General features: G+C 42.3%; 1 protein-coding gene across 1 annotated transcript in view; it reads right to left on the bottom strand.

Moving 5' to 3' along the window:
• Positions 1-19,985, bottom strand: part of DNAH6 (dynein axonemal heavy chain 6) — a 256,202-nt gene that overhangs the window by 161,025 nt on the left and 75,192 nt on the right. The window contains exons 18-20 of the mRNA XM_075562653.1: positions 12,908-13,120; positions 10,754-10,846; positions 9,920-10,039 (exon numbers count right to left, since the gene is read on the bottom strand). Coding sequence (XP_075418768.1) covers positions 9,920-10,039; positions 10,754-10,846; positions 12,908-13,120 — 426 coding nt within the window. The remainder of the gene's footprint in view (positions 1-9,919; positions 10,040-10,753; positions 10,847-12,907; positions 13,121-19,985) is intronic.

Here is a 19,985-nt window from a genome sequence, read left to right as displayed (position 1 = left end):
TCAGATTTTAATTCCCATAATAAAAGCATGCAGTTACATGAACCGTAATTACTGAGGGAGTCACTGTTACCTTTCTCTGGGCGGTCTCCTTTATGTCTCCTCCCAGGTTCTTTGAAATGAAAATCCCTTAAAGGTTCTGTAACCTCCACCTGATTTTATCTCACTCTCCACTGAGAGAGTAGAGTCAATAGTGAGTTCTGTGGTAAACAGACTGCAACCAGAGATATACCCAGAGACAGTCTACAGCAATGTTTCTCAAAGTGCACAATACCACCCCTGGGGGCCCTGCGACACCTCAGGGGGCTGCAAAAGCAGATCCCTACACTTTATTTTAGATGATGGAGTATAGTATACATGTTTTTAATTGCCAGGGTGGCACTGAGTTTTGTTTCTTGTTTTTAGTCTAAAAGGGGCGTAGTGGGTCAAATAAATTTGGGACGTTATATTCTGGAGGGAAGGAAGATGCCTACACTTAATGAAATGTGAAGGGCTTGGAAAATAGTGAGTTGAGTTGCTATTCCCAAGCATTAAAAAATATTATAATGAGAAAAGGTTTTATTTTCCCTCTCAATTATTTTACATTCGTCTCTTTTTTTTTATTTTGGGAAATAAATTAGAAAGTTTGAAATTTCTTTGAAAATAAGTAAGAATGCTTTTCTTCATGCATAAAGGTCATCTGGAGAGTGATAGGACAGGTAGAAAGCACAGGAGGCTGAGAGGAAGGGGATTATTCATTGCCCCTCATCTTAGATACAATCAAGAAACCACAGATGCCTTTGAGAATTAACTCCCTAGAGTTGACGTTACCTCTGTGCTTCCTGCCTTTGTGCATGCAGGGCTAGATCCCAAAGAGATTTTTCTCACATAACTTTTAGACTTTAAGGTATCGTCTAAGTCTCAAGTCATAAACATTCTCTGGTTTATTTCAGGTATCACGTTTTCTCACAGTTAATTGCCTGGGACCCACAAGCTAGTACAGAATTTTCTCTCTCTCTTTCAAATGACAATGCCTTACTTTCCAATTGCACAAGAAATACATATTTATGGCTTAAAAGTAAGATACAGACTACATTAGAAAAGATGAATCACTATAAATTTACCACTAGGACTCTGTTGTTTCCTTCCTGGCTTTAAAGTATGAATTTCCCATTTTAAAAACAATGAAAGGGCATAATACTCCTTATTTTACTTTTTTGCTTATTGTTTTCAAAAGTTACATAGAGAGTGAACCTCTCCCCATATAAACAAATACATCTTCTTGTCATTCTCAGGGAAGAGTGTCCATTTATCATTTAATCAGCCATGCCTTTGATGCCTACACTATCCTGAGATGGCCACTACTTTTGATTCACAGATAGTTTATTTCCATTTGCTGTGGGCAGAGCAGCCCAGGCTGTTCATTCTTATCAGTAATACGTCTCTGTGGCAGAATTATTTTCTCTACTTTTCATTTTCTTTTTAAAAATAGTTTTATTGACATATAATTCACCAATCATACACTTCCACAGTTCGGTCATATAAAAAAAGCTGTATAGTCATCACTGCAATCAATTCTAGAACATTTTCTTCCTTCTTGTACTCCGTATTAGCTCCCCATTTCCCTCCACATCCCTCTCCCACAACTCCAGTAGACAATTAATTTAGTTACTTTCTCTACAGATTTACTTATCCTGAATTTCATATACCAGAAAACATTCAAAAGAAAATAATAAAAACAGCAAAAAAATTAAAGGCGAACAATATTAACAAAATAAACCAGAGGATAAAACCTCAATCCAGAAAGAAGCAGGAAATACTAAAATCTAGAACAGATTTAAAACATGTTAAAAGGGAGATCAAATGATCAGGATTATATTTTAGCCCAATTACATCTGTCATAATCAAGTTTACAATACTCTTTGGACACAATTTTTTTAAAGTCCATCTTTGATAATTTATCTTTTAACTTTGATATGTATTTCCTCCCTTCCTATACAAATTAGCTATCAGTAAAAAAAAACAAAAACAAAACTTTGCAGGCATCAGATAATATAGTTTTCATTGATTAGGATAGATTTATTATAAAACATCTCTGCCAGATGGACATCAGACCTCTTACTCAATAAGAGAGTTTTATGTAAAGATTAAGTGCGCATCAAGAAAACCTTCCAACCCAGTGCTGCCCAAGCCCACAAGTCCAACATGAACCCATATGTCCAACACCAACCCTCAAAGTCCTCCTCCATCTCACAAAACAGAGACAATGATGCCGAGTTAGTGAATGAGTAAACATCTCAGCACTGGCAGGGGTCTCCACATGGCTGGTCCAGCACCCAGGGCTGCATCAGGGTAGGCCCATGTGGCTTTTCCTTAGGGATGTCTTGCAGGAAGTGACTCTTGCAAGCTGAAGCAGGGAACTACCAAGACAGCTTCACCCTGGTGCAACCACCACAAAGCAAGAGACTCAAGAACTAGAAAGGTGAGGCTCTCTGAGCCATTTATACCTCCACCCTTCAATTAAGCCCACATGTGTGTATCGGCCAGGTTGGCACAATAAACTAACTCAAGTTGATACCAGGGGCTCAAGTAGAAAGAAAGCGTTTGAGAATGATAATGGCAACAAATACACAATGTGCTTGACACACTGGATGTATGTATGGATCATGATGAGAGCTGGATGAGCCCCCAAGAAAATGATTTTTTTAAAAGTGTCTGCCAAACAAAATAGGAATCGGGTATCTTTTCTTACTTATTGTCTTTACCAAATCACAGATACCGTTCCATATCGCAATACATCGAGATCTAAACACAGTTAAAGTTTAAGAGCAATTAGATAGGTCTCTTGTGAAATCGGTGCAACTGAGGACTTTTGTGCTTCTTTTTTTTAACCTTTGGGAGAATCTGAGATGGAATACAAATAGAGGTGTGTATCACAAGAAGGAGGAGGAAGCTCTGGCAGCATTGAGCTCTTGTTATACATTATGCTGGTATCCACAAGGTCAATGGTTCAAAACCACCAGCCACTCTGAGCAAGAAAGGTGGGGTTTTCCACTCTAGTAAAGAGTTAGCCTTGAAAACTCACAGGGGCTGTTCTGTCCTAGAGGATCACTATGAGTTGGCATCTATTTTATGGCAGTGTGTGAGAACACAAGGAATAGTTCCAAAGAGACATCAAGCAACAGTGTTTTTCTTGTAGATACAATGTTGTGGTGACAAGACTGCTAAGATAGCTGCCCTCCCCCATCCCCACCAGGCCAAGATCTAGTGTTCACACCTTTGTAATCCTCTTTCCTTGAATATGGGCATCACCTGTGACTTCTTGCTAGCCAGAGGAACATGTCAACGGTGATGGGATGTACACATTACATGTATATGATTATGCTTCCTATGATTGTAACACCCATCATGCCAGGAGACACTCTTCTTTGCTGAAAGTGCTCACATTGGGAAAAACATATGGAAAACATTTGCAGGCAGCCTCTAGAAGTTGAGGATGGCTATGCTTAAGAGCCCACAAAAATTGAAGACCTTAGTTCTATAGCTGCAAGGAAGTGAATTCTTCCATCCCATCTGGGGGAGCTCCACCCTCTGCAGTGTAACACGAGGTTGGGGAAAGCCCACCCAACTGCCTCCAGGGGAAATCCTGCCCATCTCCTCCAGGGGATGTCCCACCCACCTGCCCTCTGCTGCACCTATATCCCACCTACCTTCCTTGGGAAAATCCCGCCCAACTTCTTTTGGGGACTATCCCACCTGTGTGGTTGGGGGAGCTCCTACCCGTCCTCTGGTCCCATGTGACTGAGAGAGCTTCCTCCCACCTGCCTCAGTGACACTGGATCCAAACTCTTTCTACCCACTGGCCTGTGATCTTTTGCATTCAGCATCATTGCATGTGTTTCGTGAGTCTGAAGAGGACTTTATAGATTGATATCAGAAATATGGGCTAATATTGGAATTATGGAATTGATTTGCACTAGGCTGGGATTTTTTCCCTGGATTTTCAGTTGCTCTTGCATATAAATCTCTCCCTTATATACATATGCGTGCTTATGAATTTGTTTCTCTAGTTTACCCAGACTAACACATGGAGCATAAGGTGAATCTGCATAAATTTGAGCACACTGATATCATACAGACCTCTCTCTCTGACCACTGTGCCATAGTCTGGAAATCAACAAAAGGAAGACAAAGAAAACAAGAGTGAAAAATTGATGAATAAGTCTCTATTGCAAAAGGCTTGTATATTGGCCCAGATCAGAGATGAAATTAGGAAATTTCTAGAAACAAACTAGAATGAGAACATGACATACCAAAACTTATGGGACACATCAAAGGCATTTGTCAGAGGAATTTTCATAGCAATACATGCACAGATGAAAAAGGAAGAGAGACTTATGTTTGACATGCTGGCACAAAATTTACAGCAACTAGAGCAGAGTCAACAGGACAGTTCTACTAATAGCAAAAGAAAAGAAATATTAAAAGTCAGGGTTGAGATCCAGGAGAGGAAAAATAAGTAAACTATGGAAAAAATTAATGCTGTTAAAAGTTGGTTGTTTGAAAGGATAAACAGAATTGACAGACCACTGGCAAACCTAACCAAATAAAGGAAGGAACAAATTGCAATAGCAAGGATGAGGGATGAAAGAGGGGACATTACAACATACCCTAATGAAATCAAAAGGATTATTACACAGTACTATGAAGGACTGTGCTCCAATGAATTCAGCAATTTGGGAAACATGGACAAATTCTTGGAAAACCAATCCCTCCCTGGACTATCTCAGATGGATGTCAAGAATCTCAATGACCCATATCAATAGAAAAAATAGACAATGTCATCAAGGGATTACCAACAAAAAATCACCTGGACCAGATGTCTTCACAGGAGAATTCTACCAAGCATTTAGGGAAGAACTGATACCAATCCTACACAAACTCTTCCAGAACATAGAAAAAGATGGCAAACTCCTGACCTCTTTCTGTGAAACTAGTGTAACTCTGATACTGACACCATACAAGGATCCCACAAGAATCGAGAACTACAAACCAATATCCCTAATGAACATTGATGCAAACATCCTTAACAAGATACTGTTCAATAGAATATGAAAGTATATAAAACAAATAATTCTACCATGACCAAGTGGGATTCATACCAGGGATGCGGGGATGGTTCAATATACGAAAGACCATTAGTACCATTCACCACATTGACATGAAAAACTGTAAGAACCACATGATGATATAATAGATGCAGAAAAAGCATTCAACAACATCTAACACCAATTCCTATTTAACACTCAATCAGATAGGAATGGAAGGAAAATTCCTCAGTATAATACAGGCTATTTATGAAAAACCAACAGCCAATATGTTAGTTAATGGAGAAAAGATGAAAACAATCTCATTAAAAAAGGGGACCATACAAGGATGCCCACCCTTGTCCCCACCCTTATTTTACATCGTACTGGAGGTCTTAGCTAAATGCATAAGGCAAAAAAAAAAGATACCAAAGGTGTTTGCCTGAAGAAGAAAGAGGTGAAACTATCATTATTTGCAGATATGATTATATGTATGGAAAATCCCAAAAGCTCCACAAGGGGAGTACTGGAAGCAATAGAGGAATATGGCAGAGTGGCAGGATACACAATTAGACTATTATACACATCAGACAAGACCACAGAAGAGGAGATCAAAAAGGTGGTACCCTTCATAATAGCCAAGCACAAATTGAAATATCTAGGGATATATCTGCCTAAAAAAACAAAAGATTTGTACGAGGAAAACTATAGAACACTATTCCAAGAAACCAGGAGTGACCTCAACAAATGCTTATGGATTGGAAGACTCAATACAGTAAAGATGCTAGTTCTGCCCAAGGCACTATATAAGTTTAATGCAATCCCAATACAATTACCCAAATCTTTCTTCAAAGAATTGGAAAAACTAATTACCAAATTCATATGGAGAGGGAAGAAGCCCAGAATTAGCACAGAAGTCCACAATGAGAAGGACAGAGTGGGAGGGCTTGCTTTACCTGACTTCAGCACATATTATACAGCACAGTTGTCAAAACCGCATGGTGTTGGTACAATGACAGATACTCAGACCAAATGGAAAATAATTGAAAGCCCAGAAATAAAGTCATTAGCATATAGACAACTGATCTTGGATAACAACCCAAAAATATTAAGTAGAAGCGGATGCTCTCTTCAACAAGTGGTGCTGGGAAAAATGGATATCTACCTGCACAAAAAAATGAAGCAAGACCCTTATCTCACTCCATGAACATGAATAAACTCCAGGTGGATCACAGAAATTCAGGGTAAAACCCCAAAGTTTTAGTGCCTTCAATGAGGGCATTGGGACAAATCCGAGAACTTTGGCACAGGGAATACATAGGCTATCAAAAATATGGAAGGACACAAATACAGATGAGTCACAAATTGACAAGTGGAATATCCTGTAGATAAAACACCTACGTATATTGAAAGAATTCACCAAGAGAGTAATGAGAGAACCCAAGGACTAGGAAAACATCTTTAGCAATGGCACATTAAAGGCCTTATTACTAAAAGCTACAGTAGTCGGCTAGCTTCCCCAAAGAACAAGACTGACTGTCCACTGAGGAGGTGGGAAAAGGACCTGAACAGAAGTTTCACATGGGGAGAAACCTGAATGGCCAATAAACATATGAGAAAATGTTCCTGATCATTAGCCATACGATAAATGCAAATTAAAACTATGAGATACCACCTGACACCCTCATAGATAGCCTAATTAAGAAAATCAGAAAGCAACAAGTGTTGGAGGGGCTGTGAGAAGACAGGAACTCTCATCCACTGCTGACAAACCTGTAGGTTGTACAGCCACTATGGAAATTGATATGGCAATATCTAAGACAGGTGGAAATTGAACTACCCTACAACCCAGCAATCCCGCTACTGGGCATGTACCCAAAAGAGGCAAGAAACAAAGCAAGACCAGACATCTGTGCTCCAATGTTCATTGCAGCACAGTTCACAATTGCAAGGAGTTGGAAACAACCCAAATTTCCATCAACAGATGAATGGATTAAAAAACTCTGGTACATATATACAATGGAGTACTACACATCCCTAAAAAGCAGTTATGAACCCATGAAGCACATCGCTGCATGGGAAGAAGTGGAGACAATTGTGCTAAGCAAAGTAAGCCGAACACAAAAGACAAGTACAACATGAGTCCACTGAGGCAAGCTTAAACATGGCAAAAAGGGGCCATAGGGAAAAGCTATTGTGTACACACACTCCAGGAGTGAGGCCCAGGGAGTATGGCAGGGGCCAGACCGAATCCAGGGATACATGTGGTAGCCAAATAAAAAGGAGGGGGAGGGGTAGTAAAAAAATAAGACATGGGTAGGAGGGGAACAGGGCCATAACCCACCTAAGAGGAGGGTATTGTTTCTATCTCCACAGGCAAAGAGGGAACAGACTACAACCCAGTGCACTAAGATGCGAATGCAACATACCAGCATGAATCAGGGAAATAAAAGAGAGGTCAGAGTGGCTGGCCCCAATCCCAACTATGTGGACAGCCCCCACTCCCTGAAGAAGAATTCACTTCAGAGCACAGCACTTGAAGCTACAGCTCAGGAAGAGGGACATGTCTGATCAGAGCACACAGAGGTAAATGGAGGGCGAGGAAGAGAGAGTGGAGCACAACCTGGCCCACCAAACCCAAAGGACGATATCCCTGCCCAGAGCAGCCAATGTACAGAGAGGACCATCGGGTGGGCCCCACTACAAGGTACAACATCCCTCACTGACTCATAATGCTATGAGGGACAACACTGGAGACACAATGTGGGAATTGCGCCAGATCTAACCCCACCACACCGAAGTGAAATGGTAAGTACACGCACCAGAACAGCAAGGGGAGCAGAGCAACGAAATCCCCAGGGAATACCAAAAACAGACTTTGGGGCCAGGGTGTGGCACCCTATCAAACTCGACCTACCAGAAAACACTCCTAACAGTCAACAAACAGACCTTGAACTATTTATAGGTTTTTCTTGTTAGTTTGTTTTGTTTTCTTTGGTTGTTTTGTTTTTCTCTACCTTGTTTTTTGTGTATATTATTATCTCTGCAGGTCTATCTAGATAAGATAGGCAGGATAAACAATCTAGAGGAGAAAACAATGGGACTGATGGTTCTAGGGGGACATGGGAAAGGGAGAGGCAGGGGAAAGGAAGCAGATGTTAACAAACCCAGGGACAAGGGAACAACAAGTGATCTAAAATCGATGGCGAAGAGGATGTAGAGGCCTGGTAAGCCTAGATCAAGGGCAATGTAACTGAGAGAAATTTGATCAAGGGCAATGTAACTGAGAGGGATTACTGGAGCCTAAATAAAGGCTGAACATGATAGTGGGAGAAGAGGAAAGTAAAAGCAATTAGAGTGAAGAACTAGTAGGCAAAGGACATTTACTGAGGTCTAAATACAGGCAAATGTGGTGAAGAAAGCTGATGGTGCCCAGCTATCCAAATATATACTGTCTGGGGTCTTAAAGGCTTGAATATAAACAAGCAACCTTCTAGCTAAGAAGCAACAAAATCCACATGGAAGAAGCACACCAGCCTGTGTGATCACAAGGTGTCGATAGGATCAGGTATAAGGCATCAAAAAACAAAAAATCATATCATTGTAAATGAGGGGGAGTGCAGAGTGTCGACCCAAAGCCCATGTGTAGGCAACTGCACATCCCCTTACAGAAGGGTTGTGGGGAGGAGACGAGCCAGTCAGGGTGTAGTATTGTACCGGTGAAACATGCAACTTTCCTTTAGGTAAGCAGTTCTCAACCTGTGGATCACGATCCCTTTGAGGGCTGAATGACTTTTTCACAGGGATCATCTAAGACCATCAGAAAATGCATATTTCCAATGGTCTTAGGAACCCAGGACCTGAGACACTGATCCTCTATTAGGGTCTTCCCACATGAAAAAACACCCACATATGAGTGCCGGCATGAAGATTATTACCCATGCTTCAAGACAAAATTTCACTTATTTGTAATTAGTAAAAATATTTCACAATATATAATGAATGACATATTGTTTTGTGATTAATCACTATTCTTTAATTATGTTGAATTTCTAACAATCAAAATGCATCCTGCATATCAGATATTTATATTATGAGTCCTAACAATAGCAAAATTACAGTTATGAAGTGGCAATGAAAACAATTTTATGGTGGGGGGGGGTGTCACCAAAACATGACAAACTGTATTAAAGGGTCGTGACATTAGAAAGGTTAAGAACTACTCCTCTAGTTCTTAATGTTTCCTTTCCCCCATTATCAGGTACACTGTTACAGATAAGAGCTGGAAACACAGGGAATCCAGGGCAGATGAACTCCTCAGGACCAATAATGAGAGTAGTGATACCAAGAGGATAAGGGAAAGGAGGTGGGAGGAAGGGGGAACTGATCACAGTGATCTACATATAACCCCCTTCCGGAGAACAGAAAAGTGGGTGAATGGAGACATCAGTCAGTGGAAGACTTTATATATATATATATATATATATATATATATATATATATATATATATATATATATATATATATATATATATATATATTCAAGGGTTTGTGAGGGAGGGAGGGTGGGAAAGGGAGAGGAAAAATGAGGGGCTGATACCAAGAGCTCAAGTAGAAATCAAATGTTTTGAAAACAATGATGCAACAAATATACAAATGTGCCTGACACAAATGGATGGATTGTGATGAGTTGTATGAGCCCGCAATAAATGACTTTTTAAAAGAACCCTAATAAAATGTCAAAAGTTGAGTAGTACAATTGTAAATTATGTGACATTGGCATGACAAAATGATTTCTGAGTCTTTCTGTAGTCCTCTCGTTCTCTAAATTATGCGTTTCAATTATCCTTACTCACCAGAGTCTGATTAAATAAAGCAAGTTGTTTCTGCCAATCATCCACTCTGGTTTTCAGAGGACCCACATAACGTGATGAGGCGATCGTTGCAATGTTGATGGTGCTGTCATCAAGAAGCACCTTTTAAGAAAGGAGACAGTGGCTGGTGTAAGATATGAAAATAATAATAATTTATAATTTACCAAGGGGTCACCAGTGGGTGGGGCGGAGGGGAGGGAAAAGGGAGGAGCTGATACCAAGGGCTCAAGTAGGAAGTAAATGTTTAGAAAATAATGATGGCAACGTATGTATAAATGTGGTTGATACAATTGATGTCATAAGAGCTGTAAGAGCCTCCAATAAAATAATCTTTAAAAAAGGAGAAGAAAATACATGCAGGGCTACGTATCTGCGTGCTCAGTCATAACTATAGACATTTAGACCCAACACACTATTTTAAAGCCAACTTTTTGAACAAATAAATTAGGTCCACCAATTCTTTTTACCCAACCGCTTCCTCTCATTCACGCCCTCATGGTGGCTCATAACCCACACTGGTGCTTTCTTAAAGTCATCCAGGGACTTTCATTCCTTTGCTAAATATTTCATTCAAGTATTGAATAAAATAATATCAGTTATATTCCTATAAGGGAGGCTTCTAAAAAAGTACATGGATTAAAAATTGATGAAAATTTCCCATAAATTTTTGAAGCTTTTTTTGTATTGTGCCTACCCAATTAGGGTTTTTCCTTCATGACTCTCATATTTCAGGACTTCGTGAGAATCTTCTACAGAAAATTAGGGCTAGATCGGACAGGCCCTTCATTGTAAGTCTTCAATAACCCAGTTCCTCACCTGTATGTCGTCTGTGCCACCCAGAATAAACACATCTTTGGAATCTCGGTGAGGCAGAATGACAAATTCAGTTGTTTTCCATGAATCCTCCACCTTAGAAAGAATCCAATTCTTAGAATATCTACATAGATTATTATTTAGGCACTCAGTAAATGAGTGATGAATGAAATAAATGAAAACTTGATTATTATAGCATTCTCTTTTCCTTATTGTTCTTAAAATTATTTAAATTCTTTTCTCAGTTAAAAGACACTTATTTGCCAAATTTACCTATATTTATATATATAATGTATTAATACTATTTACCACCATTTTATATGTTAACTCAAATGAAGAGAGTTTTATGTAGCCATGCATATATATTTTTTTCACGCATATATTTTTAAGGTAAGGAATTACTATGTCAGGAAGCAGGGAAACCTTACTACCCCTCAGGCATTCTCACAGTCTTCTTTGGTAGTCAAGAAGAAAAAGAAAAATAATTTTGGCTTGAAAGCTCTCCCTTGCCTTGTGGGTCTTTATTTGGGCAGATAATTTCAAACCGTGTTGCCATCCAGTTCTTATTACGGTAAAGGTTAAGCAGAAGGAGGATATTTCTAAAGTGATGATAAGCATGCTAGTAAATGTAGCTGGGCCTCAGAAGGATGGACGACACTGATAGCATCAAAGCTACATTATTAAAATGCATCAAGATACCAAAATGTTGACAGTCTTCCTTCTGAACCTGCACACGTTCACACTCCACAATAAACAGAATATACCATTTAGCTCAAGACCACAGTGTCAGGAGATAGCAAGGCCCATTGAGTTAACACAGTCCACAAAAACCATGTTCTACGTCCTTCTTTGGTGGTCAGTGACTGGGGGTTTAACAACTGTGAGCAGCTATCTCTCCTTGTCTCAGAAAAAGAGAGTAAAGATATCCAGAGACACATGGAAACACTTAGTCAAAGGACAGTTGGACCATGCAAATCCCAGCTTCAATGGCCCTGAGACAAAAAGAATTAGATGGTGCCTGGGTACTACTGACAAGCACTCTGAAGGAGTTCGCATCAGGAGGTCCTGGATGAGTCGGGGGTGGGGGAGATATGAAACAAAATTCAAAATCAACATGACCATACAGGTCTGATGGAGCCTGAGTCCTGATACTAGGGCCCTATGCTCTCCAACCTGAACTTGCCCACGTGATTCAAACAATTGACATATCCACAGGGGGAACAATAACGTGAGGGATGTATGCACTTCCTTAGGACAATAAAGCATAAGACATCAAAAGGGCAGAGCTACTCATTGTGGGGGATGCAAGCAATGTCATGAAACCAAATGTTTCTAAATCGTGGAATGAAAAATCAATTTGTTCTGGAGACTTTACCCAAATCACAATAGGAAGTTTAAAAACAAGTACCTATATACAGATATACTAAATATAATGTATACATTGAGCCTGACTTTGGTAACGTGAAATTACTTGGTCTGGCTCTTTTACCCATAGTCTTTGTCACTCCCACCAAATGATTCAGCGGGGCACTGCAAATAGGCTCTGTGAAACGGTAATGAGGGATGTGGTCAGTTTTACCGTTCTAGTGGGTGTAAAGTGAGCCATTTCAGAAGCAGAAACAGAGAGTCCATGACCAGTGAGAAAGAAGAACCCGCAGGGAAGCTCTCTGAGATCCCTGCATCGAGAGGTAGCTGAGAAGCAACATCTAGACGGCGAGACAGAGCAGAGAAGCAGTGCTGACTGTGAGGCAGAGAGGCGAGGTTCCTGGCCCAGTGTTTCGGTGCAGGAGGCTGGCTTGTAGAATGGTGTCTTTGGGCACTTACCAATACTAGCGGAGCTCTGTAATACTTGCTCAGGCAGGGCAGAGGCCAAGGGGCCACATGGCTAAGAGGCCAAAGAGAGACATATCTGGCAGCATGATGGAGAAATTTGTCCACGAAATTTGTAGGGTCATTGAAACAGTGGGGAGCAGTGGCGTGCTATTGGGGGGGGGGATGGTTGGTATCAGAATAAGGTAAAGAAAGTTGGAGGGTAGAGTCATGTCTGAGCTCCGTCTCATAGGAATCATGCTTGGGCGGATGTGGAGCAGGATTCTCCTTTCCCCTTCTGTAACCAAAGGAGTTCAGATGTAGCTTCAGAACCATGTTTTCACTCACCTTTTTAAGAATAATTTCTAAGGCAGCTTCTCCAGAAGCCTGCCCAGAAATGTCCTGGATTTCTTGGCCAAAGTCAAAAACATGCAACTCAGAGAGCTTCTCCAAGGTTAGTGGAGTTTCGAGGTCGACTAGAGTGGCATCAACAGTTTGCTCGATGGTTTTCCAATGTCGAGGCTTCAAAGTTGGGTTCCTCAAGTCAATGATAACTGGAAGCTGGAAAACAAACAGTCTCAAAAACATCACGCTTTTTGCCTTAAAAACAGTCTTTTCTTGGTCTTATGAAGATAAGCATTTCATGACACCGTTATTATAAAGAAAAAACCAACTCTCCTGGTTTCAGAAATCTAAGCTTCTGAGTTCAAGTTGGGGCTGCAGACGGCTAGAAAGAGCACCGACTTCATTCCTACACCAAATGAAAATCTGGACAAACTGAAAATCAATGACTTTTCTCGAACCTATTTGGAACAGAGGTTGGAGGGCAACCAACTAACTTCAAATCTGCGGAGACACATACAAGGAGAAACACGTCTTAAGAATTTTTCCTATAAATCTCTCTCTCTCAGTGGCTCCAGGGAGACTCCATACTCTCATGCTATCCCCCAATCGCTTTTGAGCATTTTAAAAAAATTTAGCTGAGTCATATTACGAACGTCTCTGGAAAAGTTGGAGGGCATCTTAAGAAAGCTTCCTTAGAGTGCTAGCTGAGGGGGGGGGGGCAGCAGCCTCTGCAGTAACTCAGAAGATTAGTTTCCTAATAAACAAAAACCTTAACATAAGGGAAAGACCACAAAAGCTGCCAATGTGGGGCACTCGTGATAGCTCATTGCAGCGGAAGGAATGAAACAGGAGCGGGGAGCTCAACTCCTATGGGAGGGCTTCAACAGTTCAGGGAAATCTTTCACTGTTTACATTCCATTTTTCCAGAGGGAGCTTTGTAACTTGTCCTCTTACACATGCTGGGTGCAGCGCTCGATGTGTTAAGGAACTAGGAGCACTTGTGACGGCCAGACTTCTGAAATCCTGCGCGGTCGTACCTGAGTGCATTTTGTCACGGTTCCCTGAGGCCCTGGAGCGCAGTATCCTAGGTGTATTAGGAGGCTTCTCAAGGCCGGCAAGGGATTCCTTTCTACCCCTCTCACTGGACTAAGAAGTGCTGAGTAAAACTAACAGGGAGATGCAGCATGGAAACGGCTGCTGGTAGTGCCTTCTGGTTGGTCCTGACCCATAGCGACCCTGTGCACAACAGAAGGACACACTGCCAGGTCCTGTGTCATCCTCACAATTGTTCGTTAGACCTTCCGTATCTGACAGTGTTTCCAAGCGAGGCGCGATGCTTTCAGCAGCTGCTTCCTTGGAAGCGGGTAGTCAAGTTCTTCATCGTCTGTTCTTAGTCTGGATATTCCACTGCGATCTGTTCACGCTGAGTGAAACGCCAGCAGCTTCCATCATCGCACTAGCCTTCAGCCCACCCCAGTAGGACAAACTGACAGACGAGCATGGAAAACTGCAAGAGACACATTCTATCAAGAATACAGAACAAGGGAACGACCCAAAGTGAGGGAGAAATAGAAACTGAGAAAATAACCTTTGATAAACCAGCCCAAGCCCTAAGCTCAAGGTCTCATCAGAGAAACTTGAAGTGTCTGTGGAACGTTAGTTAACCTTAGAAACCAAACCAAAGCCATTGCCACTGAGCGGATTCTGACCCACAGTAACGCTATATAAGGTTTCTGATGCTGCACATATGCACAGGAGCAGAGAGTCTTGTCCATTTTCTGTGGAATGGCTGGTAAGTTTGAGCCACCAACTTTGTGGTTAGCAGTCCGATGCTTACACTCCAATGCCACCAGGGGTCCTCACCATAGCAGGGCCCCCAAATCTAGTCCAACTCTTGATGAGATGTACCCCAACGCGCGACACTAAACTCTCAACAGAAGGAAAGGCAACCTCATTTCCAAGCATAACAATTATTAACTCTATCTACACTGATGACTGATGATGATCACGTAAAACAACTGGCTTTCAACAAAATTTAATAGACCTAAAAAAAAGGCAAGAAAAGTACACATTCAAGAGATACAAAATCAGGACCAGACTTAGAGATGCTAAACATGTTGGAGTGAACAGAAAATTTAAATAATGAATTTAAATAACTACTTAAAGCTCAAATGGGAAATGTAGACAATGTAAATAACTGGATATATAATTTCAAGAGGACATATTTGAATTTTGAGAAAAAGCAGAAATGCTAGAAATTAAAAAGAAAGTAAGAGGAATAAAAGAATGCCTTTCCCTACAACCGCCACCACATCAGGATAAAGCTGAATACAAATCGGCAGTGGCTGTGGGACGCAGTGTTCCATCTCTTTTTGCTCAATGTGGACGGAATGCATCTGAGGCCCTGGGTGCGCCCGTGCAGACGCCTCACAGCCATTGGGTGAGTCAACTTAAGAACAAAAGGTGAAACTGGAAGAATGCAGAACAGAACGAATTGAAAAGAAAACAGAGGGAGCACCATGATTCAGCCATACCTGAAGGCCTCCTCACCTCCAGACTACTCTTTGATGACTTGAACCAATAATCCACTTTATTATTTAACCTAGGATAATTGGTCCTTTTCTTTTTTAAAAGACAATTAAAGATGCCAATATAAAGAGTCTGGCTATATAAAAACTCAAAAAAAAAAAAAGAATGCCTTTCATGAGTTCGACATAGTTGAGAAAACAATCAGTAAACTTGAAGATGGGATATAAATTTCCCAAACTGAAGCACAAAGACAAAAAAGGAATACAGAGAAGAAGAAAAAAAATACAAATAAGACAAATTCCAGAAAGAAGCAAGACAGAAAGAACAGGGCAGAAGAAAAATAGCTGCAAGTTTTTTATTTTTCCCAAATTAAAGGCAGACTCAAAACCACAGATCTCAGAGACCTAGAGAACACCAAGCATGATACAGACAAACAGCAACACCTTCCCTAAGCATATCATGTTGTTGTTAGCTCCCATCTAGGTGGCCTCCAACTCATGGTAACTCTGGGTATGAGGAGGGAGGACCATTGTGATTCTTGTGGTTTTCATAGGTTGGTTCCAGAATTGGGATGCCCACGGTTTCTTCCTGGTTTGTCTTAGTCTGTGAGCACTGCTGACAGCTAGTCAACATCAGCTCAACTTGAAAACCTTCACTCAGACAAGTGATGGTTGCACGTGAGCAGCCTTGGCCGAGGACTGGCGCTGGGTCTCCTGTACAGTGAGCAAGGACTCTATTATTAAGCCACCACTGTCTTCTGCCTGCCCTATTAAAACTGCAGGACACCAGAACAAAAAGAAAACCTTGAAGACAGTTAGAGAGGAAAAAGATATTCTCTAAAAAAGAATCAGATTAAGCATGACAGCAGATTTCTTGTCAGGAATCACACAAACAAGAAATTAATAAAAGCACACAGTTAAAAACAAACAAATAAACACAAAAAGTGTCATCACAGAAGGATAGATCCAGTTAAAATATCATTCAGAAGTTAGGAATAAATAAGAACTTCTGAAAATGGAAGCTGTTGTAAGTGGGCCGACACTTTTATGATTGAATTAAGGAAGTTCTTCGGACAAAAAGTATGGGACAACTCAGATGCTTAGTTTATACAAAGAAATGGAAAGCACTGGAAATTCAGCCAATTAAGATAAAAAAGTTTTCTTTCTTATTCTTAATTACATTAAATTATAATTATTCACAGCCAAATAGTAAGGATTACATTAATGCAAAAGGAGAGAGAGATGAATTGACAGCGTGCTATTATAAGGTCTATATCCCTATGCATGACAGCTTTGTCACAAAGCAAGGCTCCAGGAATTGGCGGGATATCAGTTGAGGTGTTGTGATCGTCTGGTGCAGTGATGGCTCTGCACACCCAGGTGCATCAAGAAATTTGGAAGATAAGGCTGCTTGACCATTCAAATAGAAGAGTCATGCTTGTGCCCATGCCAAGGAAAAGTAAGCCAAAAGGAAAGTGAAAATTATTGAACTATATCATTAATGTCATACGTGGACACAATTTTGATGAAGATATATTTTTAAATGGCTGCATTGACAGAGGACTGACAGAAGTGCAAGACGGATTCAGGAGAGAATGGAAGGAGGGATATCATTGCTGATCTGAGATGGATCTTGGCCAAATGCAGAGACAATCCGAAACATTGTCATTTGTGCTCTAACTATGCAAACACATAGAAAACAAATTATAGAGAACATTGCAAAAATGGGAATTCCAGAACAATTAATGGTGTTCATTTGGAACCTGTGCATGGATCAAGGAGTGACTGTTTGGAAAGATCAAGACAGTAATGTGTGCTTTTAAACTGGAAAAGGTGTGTGGCAGGGTTGTATCCTGGTACTTTCCTCATTTAGTCTGTATGCTAAAAATTATTCAGAGAAGCTGAAGTAGATGAAGAAGCATGTAGCACAAGCATGAGAGGAACACTCATTGCAGCCTGTTATGCAGATGACACAAGCTCGCTTGCTGAGAATGATAACACGACACACTGACTGATGGTTGTCAAAACCTATTTGGCCTTCAATAAGGATTGCACCTGCATTTGAACAAAGTGAAAGTCTTTACAACCGGACTGATAAACAGCATCATGATAGAGCAGAACTTGACACTATGAGCCAGTTCATTCTACGTGGACCCACAATCAACTTCCATAGAAGCGGCAGTTAAGAAATCAAATATTGAAAAAGCATCTTCTTAAAGTTTTAAAATGCAAAGAGTTTGCTTTGATGACTAAGGTACACCTGGCTCAAGCCATGGTCTTTTCAGTGAAAGAGGAAGAGGGAAGAATCTGGGCATTTAAATAGTGGTATTGGTAAAGAATAAGGAATAGACCACAGATTGGGAAGGAAGAAAGGAAGGAAGGAAGGAAGGAAGGAAGGGAGGGAGGGAGGGAGGGAGGGAGGGAGGAAGGAAGGGAGGGAGGGAGGGAGGGAGGGAGGGAGGAAGGAAGGAAGGGAGGGAGGGAGAAAGGAAGGGAGGGAGGGAGGGAGGGAGGAAGGAAGGGAGGGAGGGAGGGAGGGAGGAAGGGAGGGAGGGAGGAAGGAAGGGAGGGAGGGAGGGAGGGAGGGAGGAAGGGAGGGAGGGAGGGAGGAGGGAAGGGAGGGAGGGAGGGAGGGAGGAAGGGAGGGAGGGAGGGAGAAAGGAAGGAAGGGAGGGAGGGAGGGAGGAAGGAAGGGAGGGAGGGAGGGAGGGAGGGAGGAAGGAAGGGAGGGAGGGAGGGAGGAAGGAAGGGAGGGAGGGAGGGAGGGAGGGAGGAAGGAAGGGAGGGAGGAAGGAAGGGAGGAAGGAAGGGAGGGAAGGAGGGAGGGAGGGAGGGAGGGAGGGAGAAAGGAAGGGAGGGAGGGAGGGAGGGAGGAAGGAAGGGAGGAAGGGAGGGAGGGAGGGAGGAAGGAAGGGAGGAAGGGAGGGAGGGAGGGAGGGAGGGAGGAAGGACGGGAGGAAGGGAGGGAGGGAGGGAGGGAGGAAGGGAGGGAGGGAGGGAGGGAGGAAGGGAGGGAGGGAGGGAGGAAGGAAGGGAGGGAGGGAGGGAGGGAGGAAGGAAGGGAGGGAGGGAGGGAGGAAGGAAGGGAGGGAGGGAGGAAGGAAGGAAGGGAGGGAGGGAGGGAGGAAGGGAGGGAGGGAGGGAGGGAGGGAGGAAGGGAGGGAGGGAGGGAGGGAGGAAGGGAGGGAGGGAGGAAGGGAGGGAGGGAGGGAGGAAGGGAGGGAGGGAGGGAGGAAGGGAGGGAGGGAGGGAGAAAGGAAGGGAGGGAGGGAGGGAGGAAGGGAGGGAGGGAGGGAGGGAGGGAGGAAGGAAGGAAGGGAGGAAGGGAAGGAGGAAGAAAGAAAGAGAAAGCAAACCTATCAGTCTTAGAATACAAGTGGAATGTTTCTTAGAACTGAGGTTGGCAAAAACTTTGCTTCTCTAACTTTGGACACGTTATCAGGAAAGACATTTGCTAGAAAAGGAAACCATGTTTGGTGGAGTCAATGGACATGAGGGCCATAATTGCCACAGCGATGTACTCAAAGATATACCTTTGACCAAAAGGATGATACATTTCCAGGCATCATCTTGCTCTCTTTTACATAAAACCAAACCAAACTCACTGAGAGTCCATAAGGACGCATAGTGACCTGTAGGACAGGGTCGAACTGCCTCCTGCGAGGATTCCAACTCCTTATGGGAGTAAAAAGCCCCGTGTTTCTCCTGAGGAGAAACTGGTAGTTTTGAACTGAAAACCTCGAAGATCCCAGCCCCACTGAGTAACCACTATGCTACCAGGTCATGGTTTGGAGTCTGTCAGTAATTTGGTTGTGATCGTTAGGATTATTGTGCCAACCTGGCCCATAAGAACGTGTGGGATTAATCAGGTCACAGTTTGATTGGAGAGCAAAGAGATAAACGGCTCTGCAAGGCCTGGCCCCTCTCTCTTGCTCTCTGGTGATCTGAACATGTTGGAGCGTGGGTGCTGCTGCTGTAGGTAGTTCTCTGTCTCACCCTGTGAGCTACACTACCTGTGGGCCAGGCCAATTCGTGGATCGTGTTGCCAGAGCTTGAGGCTCCTTCAAGGCCTTCCTCGCCATGCGGCTGGTGCGTGTATCGCTTGAGCTTGAGGCTGCTGGAGTCTGTCGCCTTGCATTGCTTGTGTTCGATATCCCATCTGGACCTGCTTTGCCAAGCTCCTGAGCTACTGACTTTTGGTGACCCATCCTGCTGCCTACTGTTGTGGGCAGACTCTGCTTGCCTTGCCCCAGGAAAGACTCTGCTGTCTGCTTCCTTGATCTTGGACTTGGCAGCCCATGTGAGATGAAGGAATTATAGTATATTAACTGTTCCATGAAAGTGAGTTGAACTGAACCCTTTGTACTGCTGTGTGGACTAATTAGCTGTCATATTCCTTCTCGCTGTATAAACCAAAATCATAACTGTCTGGGTTTCATTTCTCTAGAGAACTCTGCCCAACACATTGGTTGTATAAGGTCACCATACTTATTCCATCTGTATGCTGAGCAGATAATCAGAGAAGTTGCGTTATATGAAGAAGAATGCAGTAT

This window comes from Tenrec ecaudatus, chromosome 11 (genome assembly GCF_050624435.1).
Source record: "Tenrec ecaudatus isolate mTenEca1 chromosome 11, mTenEca1.hap1, whole genome shotgun sequence".
Classification (NCBI taxonomy): domain Eukaryota; kingdom Metazoa; phylum Chordata; class Mammalia; order Afrosoricida; family Tenrecidae; genus Tenrec; species Tenrec ecaudatus.
The sequence above is the reverse complement of the archived record's forward strand: the minus strand, read 5'-3'. Positions and strand labels throughout refer to the sequence as shown.